The sequence below is a fragment of the Carlito syrichta genome, unplaced genomic scaffold (genome assembly GCF_000164805.1).
Source record: "Carlito syrichta isolate Samal-C Ts95f unplaced genomic scaffold, Tarsius_syrichta-2.0.1 Scaffold314288, whole genome shotgun sequence".
NCBI classification, from domain to species: domain Eukaryota; kingdom Metazoa; phylum Chordata; class Mammalia; order Primates; family Tarsiidae; genus Carlito; species Carlito syrichta.
Genome location: NW_007258384.1, coordinates 134,838 through 155,237, shown reverse-complemented (window position 1 = coordinate 155,237; position 20,400 = coordinate 134,838). Strand labels below are relative to the sequence as shown.

The 20,400-nt window shown below is 40.7% G+C and overlaps 1 protein-coding gene across 4 annotated transcripts in view; it reads left to right on the top strand.

Moving 5' to 3' along the window:
• The window catches only part of LOC103273849 (engulfment and cell motility protein 1), a 331,697-nt gene that overhangs the window by 213,892 nt on the left and 97,405 nt on the right, over nucleotides 1-20,400 (top strand). For 3 of the 4 annotated variants that reach the window (XM_008071304.1, XM_021719170.1, XM_021719171.1), the window contains 5 exons: nucleotides 2,708-2,859; nucleotides 5,895-5,973; nucleotides 12,203-12,253; nucleotides 15,931-16,053; nucleotides 17,879-18,010. In XM_008071304.1, coding sequence (XP_008069495.1) covers nucleotides 2,708-2,859; nucleotides 5,895-5,973; nucleotides 12,203-12,253; nucleotides 15,931-16,053; nucleotides 17,879-18,010 — 537 coding nt within the window. Of the gene's footprint in view, nucleotides 1-2,707; nucleotides 2,860-5,894; nucleotides 5,974-11,119; nucleotides 11,165-12,202; nucleotides 12,254-15,930; nucleotides 16,054-17,878; nucleotides 18,011-20,400 lie in introns of all 4 variants that reach the window. The other variant, XM_021719169.1, reaches the window with a different exon arrangement.

The window sequence follows — 20,400 nt, the reverse complement described above, 5'->3', positions numbered from 1 at the left end:
TTCTCCAGAATTGTACATAAGACTCTAATGAATTGAGTACACATTCTCCTCCAGCCAGGGACTCAGCTAGGTGTGTTATACAAAATGCTTATTATGTAACATGTTAGGATTGCTAAGATTATGGCATCTATATGTGAAGCAAGAGGCAAATTAATAGAAAAAAAATAAATTGTAAAGAACACATTCATGAAAGTAACGTATTAGTTTCACGAGAGAGAAATATATAGAAATAGCAAATGGAAATGGAATATGTATGTGAGGTATAAGTATGCTTGAATTAAAGCAAAAACCACAAATTATTTTATCACCAATGAGCAAGTTAATGGTTTTTTAAAAGAACTTTAAAACTTATTATACAAAGGTACACTTCATACCAAGAAAACATTGAGGATTCTGACTGAATATTTTGAGAAAGGGAATATTGTCAGAAGGATATTTATGGAAGTAGAAGATGGATATCCACTTGATGGAAAACTTGAATGTAGGAATAACTAAAGAAGATAGTGTCTTAGTAACCCAGCAGTGATTGGACCAGTGGGCTAGTGTTGTGTGTATACCCTATATAACTAAAGGGAGACATCTTAAACATATTCATAGGTATATAGAATAGAGAACTGGGAATATGAATCACTGATGATTATGGATACTTGAAAAAAAAGGTGATAATTGGAAAAGGGGGAATAAAAAGACAATGAGATTGATTTTTATCCTATTTAATTTTAGCCTTTGTTGGAATATTCAAGTAGTGTCATCCCTGTTGGATGCCAAGTATAAGCACTTAATGCACTTCATATCAAATGCCTTTTTATCTTTCTCTACTTGCTAGACTGTAAGGTTTTTGAAGTTTGTTCATCTTTGCATTTCCAGATCTATGGGACAGTACAAGCTTGTTGTATGGCACACATGCAATGCATATTACTTGAATGAATCAATTAATGAATAAGTAAATATTAACTGAATGAAAAGAGGTGTTTAAGGTGGGGGTTGTGAAGGGAGTTTCACAATATCAGCAACAGGTTCTTAGTTGGAGGACTCAAGGAGTATGAGTCTTAGGCATGTCCAAAATTAATAAATAGAGACAAGCTGGGAAGCCTGGAATGAGATTAGTGGTGAGAAAATCCAAAGTAACGTCAATTGACTTCTTTATAAGTTCTTTGGTTTCTTAATACCAGTGCCAAGAATTGTTCTGAGACCATGAAAAGTGGTGGAGGGGATGGGGTGGTGGTAGGGAAGTTGAGGATTTGATACCCTATTTAGAAGAGGTCTAAGTTAAGTATTAAGCCATGAACACAGTGTGGACATAATTGGATTTTTGTCAGAGGAAGATGACCCTAAAGTTAAAAGGGGTGGCCTTACCATAGTAGAATTTGTAGATTGGAGTAGACTGTGAGGATGAAGGCAGAGGGCTTGCCAAAGATAGTAAACACATTGGAGAAGTTTATTAGCCGTGAGATGAGCTAAAACAGCCTTTTGAGAATCTTAAAATTCCCATACTCTTCCTGCAGCTTGTGTTATAAAAGGAGAGCTTTTTTGGAATGCAAAACCTTAGTGTCATTGTACCTCTCACATTATTTATTTCCTACCCCCTGAGATCCGTATGTGTCTGGAGCAGGCAGGGGGTTAGTATCTGCACCTCTCGCCCCACCAGAGAGTCAATGGACTGAAGACAGTCAGGATGTTAAGAGAATTGCCAGGGGTACGTTTGCATTTTATCATGTACAAGGATGGAGAGGGAATGAGAAGGGGTAGATGGGACAGCAGAAAGGGAGACACTGATGTCGACAGAGGAAGCAGTAAGTGTTTACTTGCCATGGAACCAAGTTATTTAGCCTTTAAGAAAGCAGTCATTATGCTGATATAGTAATGGCCCTATACTGTGAATTATCAACAGACAGTAATAACTTTTAATGAGGCCCCTAAAATAAAACCTTTATGGTACCCATGTGTTTGGATCGCCATGATTCGTTATTCTAGCCCCTATTTTGTTTCCTTCTTACATTGTGATTTATTATGTTTGGGGCTTTGGTGATTAATTTCTTAGAGAATATATTTTAGAGCTTAACCCCGCATTTTAACTTTTAGTGTTGCTGATCTAAATAATTTCTTTTTGTTAAATTTGAGAGAGATGACAAGTTATTTTAACCATGAGAAATTTGGAGGGTTTTGTGTAGGAATAGCAGAGTGGCCAGTGACTGAAAAGTTGCCAGTTGAATTGTGTTGACAAGTGTGATTTGTGTGAGTCCCTTAAGAACGCAACAGGAGCATAAGTACATAAAAGTTACGGATCATGTGGATGAAGGAGTAGCCTGGGAATGGAAGAGGAATGGCTGTTAGTATATGCTGAAATTACTGTCTCAGAGAAACATAGGAATCCTTAAAAGATATGCATTGATATCGTCTGTCCCTAAAAGCTGAAACTCTGAAGAATAATCCTGGGGAAAATCAGAAAGAATAATTCTTTGAAACTATCTCTTTGTTACAAAATTGCTTTTTATTGAATTATAGAGATAAGGTAAATCGTGCTTTGTCAGGATGATGTAAACAATCATTGGCTTAATGGGTTTCTTACTATTGTGCTGTAATTCCAGGTAATCCTCAATGGATGGTGTTTCTTAAATGTGTTCCTAATTGACTTTATATGATCCTTCCTTTTTCCACTTCTCTGCTGTGCTTGCCACATGCAATTGTGTTCTGCTCGGATTTTCAGATAGCAAGTTTTGTGAACAAGTCAGCCATAGACGTCTCGATCCTGCAGCGGTCCTTGGCCATTTTGGAGTCCATGGTGCTCAATAGTCATGACCTCTACCAGAAGGTGGCACAAGAGATCACCATTGGCCAACTCATTCCACATCTTCAAGGGTAAGTGTGCTATAAGTGCTCTGGGGAGGGGAAATGTTTAGGAAAGTGGCTACAATAATGCCCTGGAAAATATTTTGTCTTGGTTCCATTAGAGGTACAGAAAAAGAATCTTTATTTGTTATATAACCAAACCATGTGTCACATTCAGATGGCATAGTCACTTCCCACAATCTCCACCCTTTGGTGAGCTCCACATCTCTTCTTGTCAGAGACTGTTCCCAGTGCCTGGGCCTTAGTGGGCTCTCAGTTTTAATGAATGCCGGTAGATGTTGGTAGAGTTTTGCTTTTAATAAGACAAAATAGGATGATTTATTCTCTTAAGTTCTCAGTGGAGTCTTAACCACATAGATAGTTTTCTGTGACATAATGAGCATTTTCATAGTTAGAAATTTTGCGTAAGGCATTTTTTTACTAGGAATTTTTAAAGGCAGACTTCTTTCTTAGCTAGGCTCAAGGTGATTGTAATAACCTTTTAAAAAAATTTTATTATATATGTATTTTTTTTCTAGTGGCTTGAGCTTGGAAGTAAGATGGCTGTCCCTACAGCCTGCAGTCTTTGGGACTGTTTCCCCTTCTTTCCTCCCTTAGGTAACTAGGAAGGTGGTCTCTGATGATACCAACCTGAGAAGGAATCCATTGTACAGTGCTACTTTACAAATTAGAGTATTTTTGTTTCAGGTGGCAACAAACATTGTGAATGAGCTTACACAGGAAAAGGGGTTACTGGAAGGATACTGGGGTACATTGCAGAATCCAGAAATGGCAAAAGGATTTGAGTCTTGGGAAAGAGAGAAACTATAGCTTCCTGGGAGTCCGCAGAAACTGGCCTTTCTTGAGGGTATTGGCTGGCACTAATGTGACCCAGTACCCAACAGCTCTCACTCCTGGTCACTTGAGTCACATTTGCAAATTATCAGGAGGACACCTGATCAGCCCATTTGTGTTGGTGGTCCAGGGTGGGAGTGGTTCTTTGAAAAGTTAACTGTTTGTTTATAATTTCAACTACCAAAGTCTGTTGGATGGTTCCTTCATTTGGAAGAATGAGAATGGCCAGAATTTAAAATATGTTACATAAGCTGTAGATTGTAGCTTCAGTTATTGTAGCCTCAGTGAAAATTAACACATTCTCCGAAATTATGCTTTTGAGTGTAACTTCTCTAGAAATAAAGCCAGTTTCACATTTTCCTGAATGTGAAATGAATCTATATCTTTTCTCTGAGCCTCAAGGGTGCACATGTTCATTCATAAAGCACTTGCCAAAGTAGAGAGTTTATTCTGCAAGCACTATGCTAAGGATTTTATATGCATAATCTCATTTTATCTTCACAGTAACCCTGTAAAATGGGTGTGTCTTACTCCATGTTTCAGATGAGGAAACTGTACCTTGGGGATACCCATGAACTTGCACAAGGTCACACAGCCAGCGGGTGATGAACTAGGATTTGCATCCCATCTGGCCAAAGGCCTAGTTCTAAGCTCTACCTCTCCCTAACTGGCTTGATAAATTATCCCTAAATGCAGATTAGAAACCATTCTTTGTTTATTCCTTGTGCCTTTCCTATTTACTATTTACCATGTGGCTTATATTAAGTCTTTGCTTCACTTAGAATTTCTGATTTCTTTCCAGTGAGAAGCAAATTATAGACATAAACTTTTTCTTTTTTTATTAAAAAGTTTCTATTCGGAAATAGATTTTTAGAATATGTAATATAGCCATGGAGACAAAGCAATTTCCTTTAAATTAGCTCAGGAACATGGGGGCATCCAAAAACTACTCCCTGTTATATACATGCATCAGACAGGAAATTACACACACACACACACACATACACACACACACACACACACACTACTGTTACTACTGCTGCATCCCCTGAGTTCGTGCTTTTAATCCTAATAGAGCAGCAGGCTGCCTGTATGTCTCAGTGATCTCCACGGAGCAGTGTACTCTCCAGCTAGTGATAGTAACTGTACATATGTCTACTGTGCTTCTCGCATTGTAGAATGGTTGAAATACATTCTCACGGCCAAATGCATTTCTAGACTCTGACTTTCTTTCTCCATATATATATATATGAGGGGAAACTCCCCAAAAATGGAATTATTTATAAAAAATTGTGTATTGACTGGGCTCAGTGGCTCAGCCTATAATCCCAGCAATTTGGGAGGTCGAGGTGAGTGGATTGCCTGAGCCCACGGGTTCGAGACCAGCCCGGGCAACTTGGCGAGACCTTATCTCTACAATAAATAAAAAACTAGCCGGGCTCGGTAGTGCACGCCTGTGGTACCGGCTCCTTGGAAGGCTGAGGCAGAAGATTGTTGGAGCCTAGCAGGTCAACATTGGGGTGGCCATGAGCATGCCAGTGCACTCCAGCCTGGGCAGCAGAGTGAGACTCCAACTCAAAAAAAGTTGTGTATTTATTCTTACATGTTTAAACTTGTCACCTTCAAAATACTCTTTGTTTGATGCAAGACACCTATCAAAATGCTTTTTCTACTGCTCAAAACAGTTTTTGAGTGCGTCAATTTTGATGCCTTTTAGTGCTTCTGCCAGTTTTTGTTTCACTTCTTCCACATTGGCAAAATGTTTCTCTCTGAGGACTTTTTTCATCTGGGGAAACAAAAAAAGGTTGTTCCGGGTGAGATTGGGTGAATAGGGCAGGTGGGGCATGGGGATCATGCCACTTTTGGTCAAAAACTGCTGAACATTCAGTGCAGTGTGGGCAGGTACGTTGTCGGAGTGGAAGAACCAGTCACCTGTTTGCCACAACTGGGGACATTTCTTCTGCAAATTGTGACACGACTTTCTCAAAACTTCCAGATGAAAACTTTGGTTAACCATTTTATACAGAGGGACAAATTCTGAATGTACTAAGGGGCCTGCCCTCCAAAATAGTTCCAGGGTTTTTGGAGACACACACACAGACACACACACACATATGTATTATGGTGGGCGGGGGTTGATTTTGAGTCTTGTTATGGTCTGACTCAGGGCTAGCCTCTTCTGAGTTTCTGTATCATTCTGTGCTTTACAGGACAGAACAAGAAATCCAAACCTATACCATTGCAGTGATTAATGCACTTTTTTTGAAAGCCCCTGATGAAAGGAGGCAGGTAAGTTGCATTTCCTTAGTCTTAGCATTGTATCCAGGGCTGGGAACTTTTTGTCCATCTGAGAGACCTCTTGGGCCTCTCTGCGCTCAGGCCACAAATGGGTGGTTCGAAGCAGCTATGTTCCACAGCTTGGCCAGCTGGGGTCCTTCCCAAATCCAGGGACAAGTGGGTGGAGATGAGTAAGCCCTTGCTTGATGAAGAATGCGCAAGAGTACCAGCAGTAGAGGCTTTTCATGAAATGAAATGCATCATAGAAGCCTGGGCATAATAAAGAGATGAAAATATTACTGGTGGTAAAAGCAGAGTCAGAACCCCCTGTAATTTTCCCATCATCCCTTAGGGCATGGGAAGTGTTGTCTCCATTTTTAGGGCATGGGGAGTGTTGTCTCCATTTTTTGGATTAGGAAACTGAGACACTGAGAGATGGCTGTTTTGCCTAGGAAGGGTAGAGATGAAAGGTGAGCGGACAGGAGGGAAGGTAACGTAGGTGCATCTTCTGGTGGAGAGAGCCACAGTCACATGCCAGGGGGCTTCTTTGCTTGGCGAGACTACTTCTATCTGTGTGTGGATGTGGCTGGGAGACCTGAGCAATCCATTTTCCCTCCTCTGTATAAAAAGAGGGAGGGAGCCCCTCAAGTGTACATAGATGCAAATGATCCTTTGTAGTCTCCTTTGTCTGTAGCTCCTTTGTTTCTTTCTTAACTAGGGAAAGGACCATTACAGAGGGGGATGTGGAAGAAGTGGAATTTCACCTTGTTTTGGAATTTAACTCATACCTCAAAATTCATTCATGTTTTTTTCTATCAGCCTACCATATAATATGTTACCCTGGTCACAATTCATTTCTTTTAAAAACCGGGTGGAAATGGGAACTCTTTCAACCATTTAGAAAAGGTGTTGTGGAACTCAATGGTAGGTACCAAAGATATGCTTTAGAAGAATTTAGAAAGATAACCTGCTACTGAATGATGTGTGAAGAATTTTATTTTATTTTTGGTTGCCAAGGATTTGAAGCCTCAGTGACTAAATGTGAGGAATTCTGGCTTGTTTTCCATTTAGAATTGCTTATTCTTTCCGGGGGTGGGGGGGGGGCGGCTTTGTTCAAAGAGTATCACTTTAAAAAAAAATTTATTTTGGACTAAGGTGGTACACATGCATATTTGTTACATGGACATATTATGGAGTGGTATCACTTTATAGTTTCCTACATATAGTTTGGTGTTGACTGGTGCCTGTCCTTCGAGAGCCTGTGCTGGGGTACTCTTACCCAGGCTGAATTTTTAAAGGTGGATTTGTCAATCTAAGGTGGGATTACAGGTAGGGCTGCTCCTTTGGTACTTTTATCTAAATAGTGAGCTCATGATAGCATGAAAGAGCCCAGGAAATTGCTGGGCAGCTTTCGCTGTGTTCATCCACAAGCTTGACTGAGCATTGAAGGAGGTAGATCCTTCTACTGGCCAGACCAAGGACTTCTTGCCAAACCACAGGGTAACTCAGTGTGGAGTATGGAGTCAGGAAGGCTGCATTCTGGTCTCAACTCTTGGAAGTTTCCTTTCCCTATCTGTGAAAGAAGAGTTGAATTACAGGAAGTTAAATTTCATACCTGCCCCCAAGGAGTGTGGTTTCACTTGAATATCTGGTCTAGACATGAGTAAGATGCATACCCTTTGCATCCTACTTTATACAGAACACTGCTGGTAACTTGTTGGATTGGACTGTCATGACCATGGACAAATAGAGAATCAGGTATCTATCTATACTAACTTCAGGACATTCATAACAGTGAGAGTATAATGGAATGCCAATATAAGATTAGGTTTGTATTCTGTGAATCTAACATTTTTTGAAACTCATAGACTGTGAGACTGACAGGAAACAGTTTGGCCATATTGCTATAATAAACCTCATGGAGTAATAAACCACCACAAAGAGTAGCCTAATAACCTTACAACATTTTAAAAAACAAATCCAACTAAGAAAGAATATATATAAATCCAGTAGAAATTTACAATGTGTTATTATGACTCATTCAGTCTCTGAGATAAAAATAGGTACAAGGTATGTACTTGCCCATGGAAATTGACATGGGCTTTGTAAACTAAATTGAATTTAAGACAGTTGTTTGTCAGAACAAAGGGAATATTATGGTTTTAAAACTTAAAAAATTTCTCAGTGAGCTACAAGAAAGTTAAGCTCAAAAAAATGATTTCAAGTTCATAATGAAGAAAAGCTTGTTTGATATCATTTTCTGAAGGTCAGTAGAAGACTATAATGCAGAAGATTAAGATAATTGGTATTATCTCCTGGATTACTGTGGATTATGTTAACAGTCGAGAGTGTTCACCTTAGTCTGGACTCCACATTATAGATAAAGTCTACATTTGACATTGACATTGCTATTGGCACATGTTATGAAAAATTGAAAGTTCTAAATTTTTTGACCAATAGGAAAATTTCCTGAAAACTGTCATCAAAGGTAGTATTATTGAGAGTCTGCCATGCGCCAGGAACAGTGTTCAGTGTTTTATATTTTGTTATTTATTTTATTCTCATATTAAGAGAAAGCCATATTATTTTTTGTTTTACAAATCGAGACATTGAGACTCAAAGGGCATAAAAAATTTGACAAGGTTGCTGAACTGGTAAGAATCAGAGTTGGAATCCCAACCCCATCCCTGCTTTGCCAGCAAAACTTCCAATGAAAGGCCAGTCAAGGAGGTATCGCCCACAGAATTCACTTGTATTTGCCTCTGAGGCCAGGTGCAGTGGCTCATGCCTGTAATCCCAGCACTTTGGAAGGCTGGAACAAGAGGATCACTTGAGCCCAGAAGTTTTGAGACCAGCCTGGGCAACATAGCAAGATCCCAGCTCTAAAAAACAAAAACAGAGTTTAAAAAATAAATTACCTGAAACCTAAAGGATCCACGCCCATTTTTTCACTCCAATTAGATTAAAATATAGTGTAAACATTTTTTTATTAGGTTTGCAGGAACACTTTTTTTTGTTGTTTTGTTTGTTTAAAGCATTAGGACATTGGATAAATTCCATTTCAAATATTTATTTCAGCTTCTCTTTCTAACTTGGGGACAGAAATATTCATAGGACTCATTCTCTGGATTTTCCTTGCTTTGCAAAATGTATATAATGAATTTGGAATGCTTTTAAACACTTATACCTTATTTCTACTTTTACTGAAAAAAATACCATCAGTCAGATGGACCTGCGTCATTTTTTCCTTTTCATTAGTAGAGTAGGACTGACTGAGTGAACCCTGTGCAGAGCCTGTGGTATAACTTCCTTCTCTGGGGAGACTTCCCTGGGTTCCCTCAGGGGTAGAGGCCATGCTTTCCCATGCCTTCTCTCTTTCCCTGTGCAAATGAAGGGTAGGGGTGCTTTCGTTTTGTGTGAGAGAGGGTTGCTGCTAGGTGTGCGTATAGGCCCTTTTTCTTACAACTATTTGCCATTATTCAGTCTACTATATCAATGGCAAATACGTAGGCGAGATCCCTTTCAAATTTCGCGACAAATAGTTTTAATAAGCATTATTAAAAAAAAAAAACTTGTTAAAAGATTTGGTAAAAAAATCAGAAAATACACATTCAAAAGAAAACTTTTTGAAACATTCCTGTAACTGCATTCCCAGAGAAAGAACCACTGCAATTACTCAAAACTCTTGTAAATTTCATGGTACTACTTCCTGCTTTGTTCTATGCAAATTACCTCCCACATGTATCATTTTTTTCACCAAATGTGACCATACGACACTCACTGGATTTTTGTTGTTGTTGTTGTTTTACTATTTTTAAAATGAAAAATAGGCTGGACTTGGTGGCTCAGCCACTTTGGGGGCAGAGGCGAGTGAATTGCCAGGTTTGAGACCAGCCCGTGCAATTTGGCGAGACCTCCTCCTACAATAAATCAAAACTTAGTCCGGTGTGGTAGTGTGCACCTGTAGTTCTGGCATCTTGGAAGGCTGAGGCGGAAGGCTTGCCTGAGCCCAGCAGGTTGAGGCTGCAGTGACCATGAGCATGCCACTGCACTCTAGCCTGGATGACAGAGTGAGACTCCAACTCAAAAAAGAAAAAGTATTTTGTGGACATCTTTCCATGTCAGTATATCTAGATCCACATTTATATCTGTCTATACTTTTGTATCACTTAAGGCTATGATATATTCCCCATGGAGTCTCATGCTTACTCTAACAATTCCCTAATATTAGGCACAAAAATCCATGATGTGGACAAGGATATTTCTATGTACTCTTCTGACCAAGTTCCTGTACCTCGAGATGGTAGTATAAAATACTCATTTGTTTTTTATCAAACATTTATTGTCTGCTCTGTGTCAAACATTATGCTTTGGACTTGGAATACAAAGAAGAGTAAGACAGTCTCTGTGCCCCGAAGAGTTCATAGTCTTATGTAGAAGGTAAATATTGTAAACAGATAGTAATAATTGCTCTAGAAGTCGGATATATATTGTCCATTCTAACTTACTTCCAAGTCTTATAAACATATAGGCTAAAACAGGCACAGGGAATAATATTTTTTTCTTTTTTTGTGTGTCTATGAGGCAGTTTTTTTTTAAAATTTGATTTTATTGTAGAGATGTGGGGTACAAGTCAGGATAAGGTACTTAAGTAATCTATGTGCAAGTGAAGTTTGGGCCTCCAACTGGTTCTCGTTTCCCCTGGTTTAGGACCAGGTATCCTTTGTGTTGTTATGTACCCCCGCCCCCTAGAGCAATTGGATTTTTTGGTCCCTTTATTTATTATCTGGTCCCAGAAAAAAAGAAGGAAACCACCAACCAGTGGACCTTTCTATTTAGATCAGGAAGAAAACACTGCTTTCTATGCATGGAGGAAGGGAAAGTTCCTTCTGGGTTACCATTTAACTTGTTTCTGAATGTGTCATTGCTCTTGCTTTCTAGTTTAGAAGAGGGTGGAAGAGGCTCTAGCATTGGATTTTGACTTTAATGCCATCTAACTTTTTTTAATCATCTGGCAGTATTTATGCACTTTTCAATCCAGTGGGTCAGCAGGGACGTTAAATAATAAAGCGGTCAACCTCTAACAGAGTCCTCTGAATTTCCATCCCTTCTTCTCTCCTGCTCGCTTTCCTTTCTGTGGTGGCGATGGCACCGTTAGGTTGATGTAGAGAGCAATGTTGACATCCTTGATTGTCCTCTGACTGTAAGTCACCTGCATTCCCTGTGTCAGCTTAAGTGGGCCCTGCTCTCCTGTGCTGCTTCTGCCCAGCCCTGCTTGTATAACCTCTCGTAGTTCCTCCCCCACCATGTTCTTGGGTCTCTTTGCTTTCTGCCAGTTTGTTTTAACCTGGGTAGAATTCATGGTTGTGTTTTTAAATTGTAGCTTAGTTTCTTCTCTACTCTGTAAGAGCAGCAACACCAAACATACCCCCGAGAAACAACATGCAAGTGTCTTCCTGAATATGAGCAGTATTTTCACCATTGAGCGTGTACACCGAGACTGTGCTTGACTATTTAATTTTCCTTTTGCGTCTAGTTAGCAGTACTTAGACAAGGAGTCTGTGCCTCATTTCATTTAGTAAAATTACCCATGAGTCTTCTATGCCAAAGCACAAAGCACAGCCTGCAGAAATGAAGCCCGGTGAGCTACACTGAGTGTGGACTCGAGAACTTTGCATCTGCCCAAACATTTGTCCTTTGCTAAAACTCTGCTCAGTTCACCCGTGTAGCCTATTTTCAAACCCTGGGATGTGTCCTACTCACTCTTTGGTTTTGCACAGATTAAGATGAAATGTCTTTCAGAAGACAGATCTTTCAAGTGATGATTCTCTAATCTTGGCATCTCCTTGTTGCAGGCATGTGTGCCCTAGTAAAAGCTTTCTGCCTTATTCAGTCTAATAAAAGGTAACGAGCCTTTCCAGTGGAGAGCCCTTGCTTTTGTTTGGTGTGCTCGATTTTTATTCAGCATTCACCTTTTGCTGGAAGGAGGAAATTCCTTAAAAAAAAAAAAAAGTTCGCAGATGCCAGATTTCTTTTCTTTGCTTTTGGACATGACTTTTATAATCTCAAAAGGAATAGTTAAAAATAACTTGAATACTACTGCTGTTTGTGTTCATTACTTCATAAGAAATACTGCTTATATACAGTTATGAAGCACACCCTAGGATAAAGTCATTTTTGGCCACGTGGAATTGTATCTTTCTAACCTAAGCCTTTGTGTGGGTGTGTTTTTCTTCAACAGGAGATGGCAAATATTTTGGCTCAGAAGCAACTGCGTTCCATCATTTTAACAGTGAGTACCTATGTCTGTGACTGCTTCGTTGGGGAAGCGTGGCCTCGTGTATTTATTCATCTCTTCTTTTGGCTTCAGTCTGTGGTTTGTTCTGTGACTTGCTTCTGTGGTAAAGCGGTAAGAACTATAAAGAAGGAAGAAGTGTGCTTTTGGAACTGGAATACATAAGGCTTTCCCACAGGAATTGCCTCATCCCATTGGAAGGAGGGGTTTCTGAAACTGTTCTGGAGAAAAAGGAAAGGGAACACATTGTGGCAGGGAGGGATGAATCTCTCTCTCAGCAGGGCAGGCTAGGGAAATCAGGGCTTAAAAAAATCCACCAATATGAGCTTTTGCTGTTTTTAAATGATGATGCTGACTGGAAAAATAAGTTACTGAGAGAAATCCTGAAGTTTTGACCATCATTTTTGTGAACCTGCTTGCAAGAAGAAGGAAGGAAGGACATATAGGGGAACCACTCACTCACTGCAATGCAAAAACGAACTTAAACCACAGTGGAAAAGTGTCACAGTGTGGATGTTTAGAAATAAGCCAAATGGCCGGGCTCAGTGGCTCAGCCTGTAATCCCGTGCTTTGGGAGGCTGAGGTGAGTAGATTGCCTGAGCCCACGGGTTCGAGACCCCCTGGGCAACTTGGCGAAACCTTATCTCTACAATAAATCAAAAAATCAGCCGGGCGTGGTAGCATGCCTGTAATTCCAGCTCCTCAGAAGGCTGAGGCGGAAGGATCGCTGGAGCCAGCAGGTTGAGTCTGCAGTGGCCGGGAGCGGCCACTGCACCCCAGTCTGGGAGACAGAGTGAGACTCCAACTCAAAATAAATAAATAAATAAAAGAAATAAGCCAAATAGCAAAATTAACTGAGGCCTTACCAGTTACTTGGAAAAATGCAAGTTTGATTGATTTCATATGCTTACCAAGAAAAGAAAAATAAGAAAAAGAAAACTCTTCTGTTTGTGTAATTCCAAACAGGTGTTCAGCAAGCTTACAAGTAAATACACACACACTGTTTGAGAATGTAAGTTTTATTATTATTTAGTATGGTGAGGCCAATAGATCAGGGAGACTGCTGTAGTTGAAAAGAAAAGTTTGTCAATTATAGTTCCCCAAAGAAGGGGACATGCCATGCCATTGGGTGGTGGAGGAGGGTGGTCACAGGGCAAGCACCAGGGTCTGCCAGGAGGTAAAGGGAGCCAGAGGGAAACAGGTCAAGAGCCTTTATTGTGGCCTTTGAGAGAATGGGTGGGTGATGCCAGGTAAGCAGGTTTAGGATGGGCTAATTGGAAAACTTTATTGGTTTCGGGGGGTTATGAACTGTCTCTTGGTCTGGTACCTGACCCTGGGTGGTTAGGGCAAGGGAATAGTGGCCCAGAGTGTAAGAGTCTGGCAGAGAAGGTGGGGAGTAGGTGCTGGGGGTCTTCCTGTTTAGTTTGGAAATGAAAGAAGTCATTTATCATCTCTAGGAATTGGCTGGGCCTGAGAGGGGCAGTCTCTCCATGCTCTGCAAGATCCCGATGTCAAAATATAAGAAGCACATGATACACACACACACACACACACACACACACACACACACACACACCCTCTCTCTAGTGCAAGACAGCCATCAAAAGTTAAAAATCATATTGGGGCAAAGGAAGTATATATTCTAGAACCCCAGGCCAATGATAACGACTGCAATTTGTAATCAGTTTTGACTTTTTAAACTTCCTGACTGTCAAGGATGAAGAAGGAACAAATAAGTGTAATTTTTATATTGCATAAGAAGAAGAGGTGCCCCAAACTTGGGAATGACACACTTTCCCCAGAACTGAAATCTGAAATGGGTCTTAGTAGAGCATTCTAGTAGATTCTAGTCCAATTATGGATTTGTAGGAAGAGCAGAAAGAATTCATAATATGGCCATTCTGTATAGTATTGTCTCTCAATAAAAGTAAAAGCTGCAGTGTTAAAGTTTAGTTCTGTGTCTTCATATTTCCTTGCTGTGGCAGTTGGAGTTAGAATGCCCAGGAAAATGAGTGGCACTGATTACTGCAGCCACCCAGTCTCAAAGATCATTTTGCTTCAGTGGGACTTCTTTTATGAGGCATTAATGGCTGGAAGTTCAAAGTTTGTATTCTTCAGTAAGAATTTGGAGTGCTGTACTTCCGGGTTGCTAATACATGTAAGGGAGGTACCATACACTTTGGATACTAAGGGTGTACCATGAGTTACTATTCCGTTTTGAAGATTGAAGTATATGGAATTTGATTCCCCCCACCCATCCTGTTGTTTGGCTTCTCCCCTTCACATAATGTTGATCTACAACTTTGTATTTTTTTACCCCGCTCTGTCCTTTTTTTTTTTTTTCTGAGTTGGAGTCTCACTCTGTCGCCCAGACTGGAGTGCAGTGGCTGCTTTCGGCCACCGCAGCCTCAACCTGCTGGGCTCCGGCGATCCTTCCGCCTCAGCCTTCCGAGTGGCCGGAATTACAGGCACGCGCTACTGTGCCCGGCTGGTTTTTTTTTTTTTTTTTTTATTGTAGAGATGAGGTCTCACTGCCCAGGCGGGTCTTGGACCCGCGGGCTCAGGCAATCCACTCACCTCAGCCTCCCAAAGGCGCGGGATTACAGGCTGAGCCACCGAGCCCGGCTTTCCTTTTTCTTCTGATCCTCATTCTTCTCTCACCCCTCCTTCAATTGGCTTTTTCAGCCTGGTGCTCCTGGCATGCCAGGCCAAGTGCTACCCAGGCAGCATCCTAAAGACCTAGATTTCCTCTAGTCCTGGCTGTAAGATATTTTTTTTCCACACTGGGCAGCTCTGACATTCGCTGAATGACCACTTCGAAGTCAGTTTGCAGCAGTCTACCCAGGGGCATTATTGGCATGCCCGGATAAACGGTCTCTCAAATAGCAAGACATGGCTGGTTCCAGCACATTCCAAATAACTGATTCGAAGGGTTGTTTGACCAAATTGACCCATTGTTTGGCATGTTTAAAGTACAGCCAGGGTCTTTGTCAAAGAGACTGTATGTTAAGCCCAAGTACTGAATTGGTGGGAGCTGTCCCATTTCTGTCCAAAACCCAGCTCTGGTGGGGGGTAGGGTGGATGGCCCACATATCCAGTCATCTTGCTACTCCTCGTATATTTGTTCTGCTTTCAGTTCTGTTGTTTTATTTTTCATTTATTTGTTAACAAGTGAGTAAAATAATGCACAAGCATTTGCTCACTGCTTTACGATGGTGGAGGTCCTTGTCTAGCTACCACAGTGAATTAACTACAAATTGATGGATATTTTGCATTTGTGTGTGTTGTTCCTAAAACGTTTCCATGTTTAGAAATGGGATCACCTGTCAGAGGCAGTCCTAGGGTAAGATAACGGCAAAATTGCTTACCATAGGTATCCACAGTTGGTTCCTCTACTGCATGCAAGGAGTGCTTCCATTGTAGAAATCACAGTTGTCTTGCAAAGACTCCTTCCTGCACACAGGAGCTCTTTTCCTGGATTCTGGCCTAAAGATCAGGAACCTTACTGGGCCCTGAAATGCTCCCAGATCACCTGTGCTCTTACTTTTCTTTGGAAGGGTGACATGCCCTGTGCCTCCAAATGAAGACTGCTGAGGTTCTGCTTGAGGGTTAACTTTGGTTGTTTGCTTTTCTTTCTGTTTTTCCTTAATTTCTTTTGTGAACCATCTCCCCAGCATGTCATCCGAGCCCAGCGGGCCATCAACAATGAGATGGCGCACCAGCTGTATGTTCTGCAAGTGCTCACTTTTAACCTCCTGGAAGACAGGATGATGACCAAGATGGACCCCCAGGACCAGGTGAGTGTTCACTGGACAGCAGACCAATCACAGGAGGGAGAGAAAAGTGTCATTTAAAGTCTCTTCTTGAACTACTCTGAAACCAAGAGTGTTTTGATGATATTATTGTTTTATTACCACCTCAGAACTCAGAAGCATGGCTTAAAAATTTAGGTAAATCTGGGATCAGAAAACAAAATAAATGAATTCTTCTAATAGGCCCCAAATACATGTATGTTCTTCCTTTTTTGAGTAAGAAAGCTTGCCGTCACGTGGCCACAGACCTTGGACCTTGACTTCAATACTTTCAGGGGTAATTGCTTTGTAATCAAGTTCCCAGACAACTACGGTCACTTGGTAGTTCTATGTAGCACTGGTTCTGCAGGCTGAGGAAGTAATTTTTGTTCTCCAGCGATCAGTGCCAAGAGCAGGAACCCAGGTTGAACTTGTTTTCTATGCTGGTATTTTTGTTGGTTGGCTATATGCCGTAACTCTCTACTGGGTCCCAGTGGGTGTGCATGAAAGGTTATGCCTCCATTCAAAAGGCTTTTGGGGAACTTTGCTGTGTGAGAGTAGAGTGAGAGGAAACAGCTGGGAGCCCTGCTGTAGCACATTTTCAACTTAAGCAGTGCTGCAGCTTTGGAAAGGAAAACACTCATTATTGGCACGTGAGGGCCTGATCTGTTGCAGATGTGAACTGCGTATGTGTAGTGTGTAGCTGCCACAGCACTTCATTCATGGCGCAAGGCCATGCGAAAAAGAGTGAGGGAGGGGATTGGAGAGGCCAGCTAATGTGCCCCACGTTTTTGGCAAGGCTGAGTGTAGGCATCCCTGGGAGATAAGACTGTCATCTTACCACTTCTAGTGACTTCCATCTAATATGGAAAGACCCTCCATGTTTGGAAACCTTTCCTTTTAGTTACTAGTTTTTTACTGTAGTAAAATATGCACAACAGCAAACCTAGTATTTAAACCACTTTAAGTGTACAGTTTAGTGGCATTAAGTACATTCAGACTGCTGTGAAAGCATCAATCACCACCATCTACCTCCAGAACACTTCCATCTTGCAAGACTGGAACTCTCTATCCATTGAACACTATCTCCCTGTTTACCTCTCCCCCCCGCCCCCAGCTACTGGTAACCACCATTGTACTTTCTATGAATTTGACTATTCCAGGGTACCTCATGTAAGTGGAACCAGACAATATTCATCTGTTTGTGACTGGCTTATTTCACTCAGTATAGTAACTTCAAGGTTCATGCAAATTGTAGCATCTATCAAGCTTCTCTTCCTTTTTAAGGTTGAATGATATGCCATTGTATGTCTATGTCACATATTGTTCATCCATTCACATGTGGATGGCACTTGGATTGTTTCCTCGTTGGGGCTCTTTTCAAAAAATTTTTTATCCTCTGTTTGTTTCCATGAAGTCATTTCTTAGTGGATTTAGGGATCCCTGGTAAGTCAAATGCCATGCATGAACCTTGTGCCTCTCACTTTTTTTCTAACAGTACCCTCAGCGTCTCTAGCTTAGCTTTCTCCAATCACAACCCTTCCACCATATTTTGGACTGCACTGGACAGTTGATATTAGTTCTCCAGATGACTTGGCTGAGAGGATCATTGTGGAATATAGCCAAGGCTGACCAGCAGGGAGACTGACAGGAGGAAGGGCAGTCTGCAAAACCCCAATTTAGAACATTGGTTCTCTTTTATCTGTTTTATCTTTTGCCTGAATACAGTGATTCATTTAGACCCTGAGGAAAGAGGGAATATATGTAACATCACACAATGAAAGCAACTTTCCACCCCCCTCCCTTTTTTTTCTCTCTCTAACTCCTTCAGGCTCAGAGAGACATCATATTTGAACTTCGAAGAATTGCTTTTGATGCCGAGTCTGAACCTAATAACAGCAGTGGCAGCATGGAGAAACGCAAGTCCATGTACACACGGGATTATAAGAAACTTGGCTTCATTGTAAGTAAGCTATCTACAGTAAGCTCTTCCCTTCCAGCCTCCCTGGGTCTGACCTCAGCCACATAACTGATGTCTCCTCTGAGCGTGTGGTCCTCTTGCACTTTACAGAATAGTTTCCACATTTCCAGATGTTTAGCTGGTTTCAACAGAATCACATGAAAATCTCTTCTGGCTGCAGTGAAACGGAATAACTTGCACAAGTGTGACTAATACTGAGTTTGTTTATTCAGTTCTGATTAAGTGTAACCAAGAGTAGTTAACCCAGAATGCATCTAGACTTGATTAAATCTACTTCAGAAAATGCTTAAGATTTTGTTTGAATTGAATGGAGATGGCAACTGTGGTATGGATCTTATTATTGAGGTAGTGAGTGGATTACTTTCATGCATCAATTTTATATCAGAGTCAAATTGAAAGTCTCCTGAAATGTAATCATGATGAGACTAACACAATGTATATTTTCTTAAAAGGTCTATCTTGCTATGAATGCTAACAGGTTGTCTCCTAGATTTTTTTTTTTTCCAGTTTGCAAATCAGAACACAGCTTGTCCTAAATAGTATCTGTTGTTTTTGTTTTTGCTTGCATTCTATTCTTACCTTTCTCAGCATTAAGTTTCTGAGTGACCTTCAGATAATACCAAATTCTGTAGGTATAATATTGGTTTTCCATTTTAACCTCCATCATAAATTACATGAATGAGATTTTTGGCCGTGGCAATTAGAAATCAGCAGGCACACTTGTACATAAACCATTTACGTGCCCAATCCTGACTTGTACCCCACATCTTTAAAATAAATAAACAAATAAATCACAACCTTAAAAAAGGGAGAAAAATCACCAGGTGTTATTTTGTAACTTCAAATACTTTTTCCTTGAAAAAAAATACGGACACATATGCAGAAATGCACACTAATATATAAACTCCATGTGTATACATCTTTATATACTAATGTTAACATTTATACATATTTTGACAAAAATCGTATTGTGCTTTATGTGTTACTTGAGAAGACTTGTCTTTCATGGGAATTTTCTTTGAAAATGTTTTCATATCAGTAATATGCACTGTGTTTCATTACTGAGGACTTTTTCATTATTTGGATGTAATGCAGTTTATTTAACCAAGCCCTTTTACTGAATGATTCAATGTTTTGAAATTACCAATAAGTCTATAATTAACATCTTACAGCCCAGTATTTGTGAACATTCATGATCACATTATGATAAATTTGTGAAACTATAATTTCTATGACACATATTTTCAAGACTTTTGATATTGCCAAATTGCTTTCCATAAACATCAAGTAATTTTAACTTTGACCAGGGGTAGCTCAGACTGGCCTTATTTTTTTAACCTTTTCCAGTAGTGTTTCTTAAACTAAAAAAAAAAAGAAGAAACAACCTGATAAGTTGTTTTTATAGTGTTAGACTTAATATGACATTTTTAATAAGAGTATTTGTTAACATTGGATTCAGCTTTGCGACATGTTTAACAGAGGTAGCCTGACATCATTTTTGTACCATCCCATCCCACATTTTGACATTGACATTTATTTGATCTTTTAGTTAAACTGATATTTTAATATTTTAGCAAAAAGTGTCATGACTGGTGGAGCAGGTGAGTTTCCTGCACTCAGGTCAGTGACCAAGGTTCATGGGTGGCAGTGGCTTGTAGGCAGAGCCCCTTTGCCACAGATAGCCCGGTGAAAGAGGATGGGACTCACTTTCAACCTAACCCCCAATTCATTCTATGTTTTACTTACATGTGGTAGAGCAAGGCATAGCCAAATCACTTGGGGAGCTTTGCAGAATCACTCAATCTCCCCTACCCTCAGGTCATATCAAAATTGCCAAGAAAGAACCAAGACATGTACATTTTTAAAAGACTCCCAGTTGATTCCAGTACCCCCTCCTGGGGAGGAGTCTGGTTCTCGTCTTGTTACTGCAGTTTTGTCTTCCTCTTTCTGCCACTGCCTGGATTTCTTTTGAGCTATGTAGAAAATGCTAGACCTGAGTTTGTTTTGTTTTTTGTTTTTTTTTTTTGAGTTGAAGTCTCATTCTGTCACCCAGACTGGAGTGCAGTGGTCGCTTCCGGCCACTGCAGTCTCGACCTGCTGGGCTGCGGTGATCCTTCCGCCTCAGCCTTCCGAGTAGCCGGAATTATAGGCATGCGCTACTATGCCCGGCTGATTTTTTTATTTATTGTAGAGATGAGGTCTCACCAAGTTACCCAGGTGGGTCTTGAACCTGCGGGCTCAGGCAATCCACTCACCTCAGCCTCCCAAAGTGCGGGATTACAGGCTGAGCCACCGAGCCTGGCTGACCTGAGTTCTTTGTATGTACTACCTCCAGGATGCGTTATGTCTGTGCCCCAGGTTGTAGTGGTTTT